Genomic DNA, 8133 nt, shown 5'->3' with positions numbered 1-8133 from the left:
TTGACTGGCAGCCAGTGAAGCTGGAGGAGAAGCGGGGTGATGTGGGTGTGTTTGGAGGCATTCTGAACCACCTGCAGTGGTGGAGCATCTGTCCTGGGATTGGGGGTTAAACCACCAAATAGTTCCCGAGCACAGCCACAGCTGCAGCTCCCCATGGGGAAGGGCCACATGTGGAGATGTATTTCACCAGTGTGTGGCGACTAATGGGACTTTACTTTAATTCACTTTAGCATATCAGCATGTTTGCATTAAACGGTCTCGCCACATAATTAAAAGCTGCTTATTTTTATATCTGTATTTTTATGCTTCAAACCGAAAGCGTAAAAGTGATGTGATGTTTATAATTTTCATCAAATATCTCAAATAAACAACATTTGGAATGTTCTTTTCTTTGCAAAAAATTCAAACATTCCTAAAATTTCCTGGAATTTTCGATTAAACTCAAAAATAGAACAAGACAAATTTAGCATTTCGCTTTGTGCACATTTGAATTCATATTTATTCGTATTTTAAAGTCATTCTTGCTGTTTTGTTGGATGTAAAGATTTAGGCGTGAAGGTTTTTTTCTGAGGCTTTGCTAAACCAACCTTTGATTTTTTTTTTTGGTTTAAATTTTCTACGTCTTATTCTGCCTCATTTTAGACTAAAATTGTTTCTTTTACATGTTCACATATTTATTGACATTTATTGTTTTTAGAGTTGATATCTCCCATGGTTATGGTTAAAATCACAGAGAATTATTTGTTTTTGCAACAACTATCAAACATTTTGACTTGAGGGGTAGATATCTGGAATCAGATTAAACACGGAGGAATACCGTTATGACAGGGTAGAATATTTGTTTTTAATGGTCAAAGTTCATCTGGGAAGTCCTTGTTTGACCCTTTAAAAGCTTCATCAGAACTCAGACTGCGACAAACAGTGAAGTTCTCCCCAGAAAGAAACACTTCTCCAGAGAGCATGAAGCTGTGGCTGATCCTCCCGTTCCTCCAGCTTTGGGGAAATGTGAACATTTCATTCTCACAGAATGGTAAGAGTTTTTAGTGGGATTATTTAGATTTTTATGGGATTATGTCTGAGTAAATTCAACGATAAAAAACAACTTTCTTTCCTTTTTAATTTTTTAAGTTTATTTGGTGCAATAATTAAAATAGAGTTAAACATTAAACTATTTGATTTATTTCCATTTTCACATATTTAAAAATAAACACCAAAGAAGATCTGAAGATGAAGTTTTAAACTACTTATTTGCATGACTGACTATCATTTTCAACTCTAATTTCATGTAAAAATCATATTAATCCTAATTTCCTTTTTTGGGTTTGAACTAAACTAGATGATATTTAATGAGTTAGTTACATTAGGAAGTCGTCTGTGTTGAGAACATGTCTGATCTGATGTGTAAACTGGTGTTTTAAATATATTTGACCTTTTAAATAATTTGTTTGTGCTATTTCTCTTCAGCGAACACTTGTGTCATTGGGGCGTTGCACCCTCATCTGTTTGTAGCTGGAATGCTACCACTGAATGAGAAAATACAAGTTGGGCACAAGCTGCGTTTTATGTGCGGTGACGGGTTGAAACTGGTTGGTTCAGAGGAAACTGAATGCTCACAAACTGGCCAGTGGCTGCCCCCCTTCCCCACCTGCTCTGGTAGGTTCAAACATGTCGGAGCTGCACAATTTCCCTCAAAACACCCCCATCACATGTGTGTATGAAGAGCAAGTCACCTCTACCAGAGTGTTGCCTGGCAGACTGAGAGGGCAGAGCCACTAACAAACACACACACACACACACACACACAGAATCACAGCGGCATTGTGACATCATAATGTACCAGCTAACGTAGCCAAAGACGATGGCAGATTTTAATTCTAATGCAGTGCAGAGTTTTTACCTGAAGAGGGCGCAACACTGACAGTTTTAGGTTAAATTATTGACTACACATGTCTACAGCACGATTAGACATTCCTTTATATGGTTTATTGAGAAAAAATTAATTTATTATCGTTTGATTGTTCAGTAAAACAATGTTGATTTTATATTTCCTGGTCAGGTTGACGCAGTGATTGTTTGCTCCTGTTGTATTGTTGTGTGTTGTTTTTCTTTTTTTTCTCCTTCTGCAGGTCTAGAAGCAGGCTCTTGTTCATCATTGATTGTTTTATTTTGTTTATTTTTTGTCCCTTCACTTCATGTACCACCATGATTGTCTTTATCGTTGGTTGTTAAGATAAAATTTTCACACACACTGATATTTGAGAAGTCACACTAAGTTTATAGGATTTACAGAAAGTATGCAATAAGCTTGTGAACAAAATTTGGCACATGCATGAATTTAGCTACCACAAAAAATTTACTCAATATTTATTAGATCCTCCTTTTGCTGAAATAAAAGCCTCTAAACGTTTCCTATAGCTTCTAATGAGAGTCTGGATTCTGGTTGAAGGTATTTTGGACCATTCTTCTTTACAAAACATCTCTAGTTCATTCAGGTTTGCTTCTGAGCACGAACAGCTCTCGTTAACTCACACCACAGATTTGTCCGGTGATCAGAAGGTTGCAGGTTTAAAGAGAAGAAATGAGAATAAAATCTCACCTTTAATTCAGGTGTAGAGTTAGAATAGCTCTAGTTTACATGTATGTTCAGATATAAGTGTGTGTGTGTGTGTGTGTGTGTGTGTGTGTGTGTGTGTGTGTGTGTGTGTGTGTGTGTGTGTGTGTGTGTGTGTGTGTGTTTATATTTTGTTTTTGTTTCTCTTGTTCTAGAGGTTACTTGCTCACGTAATCTACCAGAAGATAATTTATCTTGGGGTACCACTCGTGACACCCAGGGCCGAAACAGGTTAGGTGACACTGTGAACTATGACTGTAAATGGTACTATGAGAGAACAGATGGAGCTCAACATGCCACATGCACCAGAGATGGCTGGACACCAAAACCACTTTGCCGAGGTACTGCAGAGTTTACATTTCAGTTGTTTTTCAGAAAATGCAAATAAATATTTTTTCATGATAATTTTGTTGAAACAAATAAAATCTTTGTACCTTGTATGAAAAAATAATTGTACAAATTAGTTTAGTTTGGATTTAGATCAGCTCCCTGAGATCTTACTGAGTAAAAGGTGATAGAAGGTGAGGTGCTCAAAGACAAAAATCAATGTTACTTTTTTTTTTGTTTTGATCGAGATCAAAATTAAAACTACAATTTTTCCTTTGGTCCCATCGGGGAAATGTTTTCTCTGCATTGACCCTGACGATCAGTGGACTGCCATCTCATTGTACCTAGGGAGTCATTTTCAGTGTTCAGCATCTTACCCAAGGATTCTTAGACACGTGACCTGCTGTTGGATCAAACTGCTTCTTTTTCGATCATTGACGGGTTTCGTCCATATGAGATGTGACGACAGTTCTGAGGCAAAAACCCCATTTGTTGATAAAACCACAGAGCAGGCATCCATAGCTACAGAGAATTACGTTATAAAAAAGCAATGCATGCATTTTGAGCCAAGTTCTTTATTATGTAACAAGCAGAATTCAGTGCAAATAATTATTTTTCCCTCTTTTGCTTTTAGTAACATCAGCACCATGTCCACATCCTGATTTTGAAAATGCAGTCATTACTTATGGTGTAAAAGACAGCTACAATAGAAATGACCAGGTCCACTACAGATGCCAGACTGGGAATGGAGAAACGTTCACTGCTACTTGTAGGGAAGGAGCCTGGACTGAATCAACGGGGTGTGCTGGTGAGAAACTTTTCATTAAAATGTGAAATTTCATCAGATTGTAATAATTGTGTAGCTTCAGTAATGAAACTATTTATTTCTCTTAACTAAAATGTAATTTCTAGAGCTTGTTAAAAACCAAGGCTATCAGTGATTTAGAAATGTGATTTAGCTTTTATTATTGCTGTCGATGCCTTTCTCCCTTTTAATGTCTGCAGTTTGAAATATTGATCATGTCTGTGTTCTGAGTTCTGGTTTCATCAAAGTTTTCAGTTTGGTTTGTCAGATCCCTCAGCTGTTTGTTATCTCGCCACAGTCCAGACTACTTTATGGACAGATTAGTTTACCATTGGCCTTTTCTGCTGATGCAGTATTGTTGTTTTTTTGTTTGTTTTTTTTGCAAATACTTGATAAAATCGTAAGTTTATCTCCAAACATCCATCTTGTGCTTCTCCATCCATTTCTCAGTTATGTAGAACAGAAAGGTGGTTTAAATAGACGATTCCCCAGTATTTTAGTAGCTGTTGCACTTTCTGTTCATTGATGGGTTTCGTGAACAGCTACGGTCTGACGGGAGGTTGAACGGTGATGTTCATCCTCTTGAGATGTGAGCCAAGTTCTCAGGAAAGAAATTACTCATTTGTTGAGAAAACCAAGGAGCTGAAATCCCTACATACAGAGAATTAAATAAGAAGAGACCGGTGGCGCCAGCGTTGGACAGGCCTCACCTAGGCAGCTGTGGCTACATTATAGCTCATCCCCCCAGCGTGTGAATGTGTGTGTGAATGACTGATTGTGTTGTGAAGTGCCTTGGGGACTTCTGTTTACACTATGCATCTTGCCCCTGGGGGTCCTCCTTCAGCGCCATGGTGTTAAGTTCCATTTTTATGCAGACGACTGCCAGATCTATTCCTCTCTTTCTCGGGGAGCAGAAGGCTCTGTATCTGTGTTATTGGACCGTTTAATGGAAGTTAAGTCATGGATGGCTGCTAACTTCCTCTTCCTAAATGAGTCTAAAACTGAGGTTATAATACTCAGCCCTAGTGAAAGAGCTGGAGCAGGTGATGAAATTGATCGTGGTTCCATGAAACAATACAAAAAGACTGTCAGGGTATCTGCTGGTTTAAGGGAGCCAAATTTAAGACTTTTTAAGACCTTTTTTAAGGCCACTTTGACCAAATTTAAGCTATAATTTCCAGCTATTGCCTGGAACCGGTGCTAACCACGTCGCAAACGTGCACTAGCCATCCAGTTACCATTAAACTTGCACTTCCCCATGGCGCGAGCTCCCACTAGCTTAACCAGCTAATGTGCTCATCTAAAAATAGCCCCCTTTCACAACCAACTGAATGTGTACGGTTCCGCTTTTGCCAACATCATACACAAAAAAGCTGAACACTAACTAGAAATTCATGAAAATTTTATAGAAATAAAAGAATCTTGTTTATTAGGTCTTTGGTAATTTTAAGACATTTGGAAACTGTATTTAAGGATTATTTGTCATTTTTAAGGATTTTTAAGACCTTAAATTTGGAAAAGCAAATTTAAATCTTTTAAAGACTTTTTAAGGACCCGCAGATACCCTGGACTGTGGTCACTAATTTAGGGGTGAAAATTGAAGCAGCCCTTAGATTTGATGCACAAATAAACATGGTTGTTCGAGCATGTTTTTTAAGCTTAGTCAGGTTCTACCGTTGTCTTTCAAATGATCTCCGCATGCTACTGGACAATGAATGTGACATACTCACCGCAACAGCCATCGGTAAATGAGACGGTCTACAGTTGAAGAAGGAGAAAACACATAATTTTTTCTAAAACCAAAAAAAACTACTTAAATACATCTATCTGCTCCTGATTCTAATGAAGCCCAAGTTCTAATAGTCCAAAATTGATGTAAAAGCCGTTTCAAACGAGCTGTTGCCATCTTGTTTCACTCTGTTGCATCATTCCACCCACCAGGCATATAGAGTGCCCTGATTGGCCCACAAAGCGGATAAAGCTCTGTGATTTGTTCACTAAGCAGATAGAGCACTATGATTGGCCCACCATTATGGACCAATCACAGCTCTTTATGTGTTTGAAACCCCTCTAGAGAGCTGTGATTGGCCAGCCAGAATGCTGTTAGGGGCTGCAGAGGTTCCAGTGGAGCATTCCTAGACCAAACTTTGCAAAGCAAGAATTTGGTCTAGTTCACTAGGCTAGGCCTTCTCAGTAACGGCCCCTACACTCTGGAATGAACTCCCTCTGGCAGTGAAGCAAGCACCTTCTCTACAAGAGTTTGTCTCACTTGAAAACTCACTTTTATCTAACTTTCCCTCAACATCGTTGACACTGGCTTTTGTATTTTTACCTTTTCTACTTCATGGCTTTTACTTACTTTTACTTGTACTTTTCTATTATTTTTATTTTTGATCAGTTTTACTCTCTTTTATCTACTATGTTGTTTATATCCTTGTTTTTATGTGCTGGTCAGCACCTTGGGCCTCCCATAGGTGGTTGTTGGTGCTATATAAATAAATAAACCTTAATCTGATTTGATAGACGATAATTTGTGTTTGTTCTGTTAGTTTAAAAAAAACATTGTTGACAGACTTCAGTACAAATCATTTTTACCAGTTTGTCTGTTTGCTTTTAGCATCATGTCCACCTCCTGATTTTCAAGATGCAGTCATTACTCATGGTGCAAAATACAACTATATCAGTGGTGACCAGGTCCAATACCGATGCAGGAGTGGGAATAGAGAAACTTTCTCTGCTATCTGTAAGGAAGGAACCTGGGCTGAAGCAAAGAAGTGTGCTGGTAAGAATCTTTATAAAAATGATAAATTACTATTAATTAAAATTGATATTGTTATTGGGTGGCTTCAGTAATATATCTCCTAACTACTAATGTCATCTCTTGAGCAAGTTAAAAACCAAGGCCATCAGTGATTCAGGCCCTGTCCACACGTAGCCGGGGATCTGCCAAAACGTAGATATTTTTCTACGTTTTGGCCTGTCATCCACACGAAAACGGACTTTTTTCACATGAAAACGGATCTTTTTAAAAACTCCGGCCAAAGTGAAGATCTGCGTTTTCTCCGTTTTGGGTGTCTGCGTGTGGACGGACAAAACCGGAGTTTTAAGGTCTGCAACGTCACTTTCCGTGACAAAAAAATGCTGACATCACGTGTGCGACCTGTGTTTACACTAGCCGACAGCATGGATGCCCTCAGAGCTGCGCTCGCTTTATCAATTGTCCAAGCGCTTTTTGCTTGTTTGTTTTTGCAAGCGGAGTTACTGCTCCATGCGGAAGACCGCAGACGAAGAACGAGGTTAAGAACAGGGGAAGTACTGCCGCCTACAGGTCTGGCATGTCCTTAACAACGTATTTATCCGGGTACGTGTGGACAGTTTCTTTTTAAAACGAGGTGGTGTGGATGCAAGTTTTTGGAGGGGCGGATATTCGTTTTTTTTTTTAACCCGGCTACGTGTGGACTAGGCCTTAGTCATTTACCTGTCGATAGTTTATAAACATTTTTCTTGGTTTTGCTTTTTGAACTCTTGTATTTGTAGTGTGCAAAATACCTCCTATTGAACATGGATTTGCAGTCGGCCCTTTCAACAACAAAGTGATTTAATACTCGTGTAATGAAAACTATAAACTTTCTGCCAAAAGCTGGTGGGATGCAGCTACATGTGTTAATGGTGAATGGCCTGCTCTCCATCCATGTATAGGTAATTCATCTCTATATTCTACTTACTGGTAATTATGTGCACGGATAGGGAGCTGTTGCTGGTGTCTAACAATATTCATGTAACTGTTTGGAATCACATCCTTTAGTAAAAACACAGTGTGGAGAAGCTCCCGTTATTCCTAATGGACGTGCAACAACCTCTCCTGGAAGATTAGAGATCGTTTGTGATGAAGGCTACAGAACTGAGACGACTCATCTGAACTGTTTAAATGGAGAATGGAATTTAGTAGGAATTGAAGTAGAAACTATCTGTAAACGTGAGTTTTGTTGATCACAGTTTAAATGAACTGAAGTTGTTTTATGAACACTGCTATAACTTTATGTTTTCATGTCTTTCAGCTGCTAGTAAGCCCTGCCCGCCACCACCTAGCGTTACAAATGCAGTTATTATGGAACCTTATCAGAAGGAGTATTTATCCGAGTCTTCTGTCACTTATGAATGCCGCAAAGATTACATGATAAATGGAGGAGAAACAATTAGATGCAATGATGGAGCATGGGAAAAGAAGACCATCTCCTGTGTTCGTATGTACAAAAACTAATATCTCACATGACTACTATGGTCGTCTGGAAGTTTTTTTTTCTTTGCTTTATGAGCTTTAGAATTACTCTTTCACTTTTAATGTTTACAACAAGTTCTAAACTGTGTAGCTAGAATACTGAGCCGTGCC

The 8133-nt window shown here is 38.6% G+C and overlaps 2 protein-coding genes across 2 annotated transcripts in view; both read left to right on the top strand.

The window, feature by feature from the left end:
* The first annotated feature begins 625 nt into the window (after positions 1-625).
* Positions 626-7685, top strand: LOC139071582 (complement factor H-like). Its single transcript, XM_070554316.1, has 7 exons — positions 626-1030; positions 1465-1653; positions 2767-2952; positions 3573-3746; positions 6361-6525; positions 7281-7442; positions 7549-7685. Exons 1-6 carry the CDS (start codon positions 961-963, stop codon positions 7343-7345), a joined length of 849 nt encoding a protein of 282 aa, XP_070410417.1. The 5' UTR covers positions 626-960; the 3' UTR covers positions 7346-7442; positions 7549-7685.
* The window catches only part of LOC139071421 (complement factor H-related protein 5-like), a 27192-nt gene continuing 26414 nt past the window's right edge, over positions 7356-8133 (top strand). The window contains exons 1-3 of the mRNA XM_070553876.1: positions 7356-7386; positions 7549-7719; positions 7802-7987. Coding sequence (XP_070409977.1) covers positions 7356-7386; positions 7549-7719; positions 7802-7987 — 388 coding nt within the window. The remainder of the gene's footprint in view (positions 7387-7548; positions 7720-7801; positions 7988-8133) is intronic.

Source organism: Nothobranchius furzeri, chromosome 8, assembly GCF_043380555.1.
Source record: "Nothobranchius furzeri strain GRZ-AD chromosome 8, NfurGRZ-RIMD1, whole genome shotgun sequence".
Classification (NCBI taxonomy): Eukaryota; Metazoa; Chordata; class Actinopteri; order Cyprinodontiformes; family Nothobranchiidae; genus Nothobranchius; species Nothobranchius furzeri.
This window is presented reverse-complemented; position numbering and strand designations above follow the sequence as displayed.

Excerpts from the sequence above, each read along its gene's own strand:
- LOC139071582 (XM_070554316.1), top strand. The coding sequence starts at position 961 with ATGAAGCTGTGGCTGATCCTCCCGTTCCTCCAGCTTTGGGGAAATGTG. Across the intron at positions 1,031-1,464 it reads CATTTCATTCTCACAGAATG|CGAACACTTGTGTCATTGGG; the intron begins GTAAGAGTTTTT and ends ATTTCTCTTCAG. Across the intron at positions 3,747-6,360 it reads TGAATCAACGGGGTGTGCTG|CATCATGTCCACCTCCTGAT; the intron begins GTGAGAAACTTT and ends GTTTGCTTTTAG.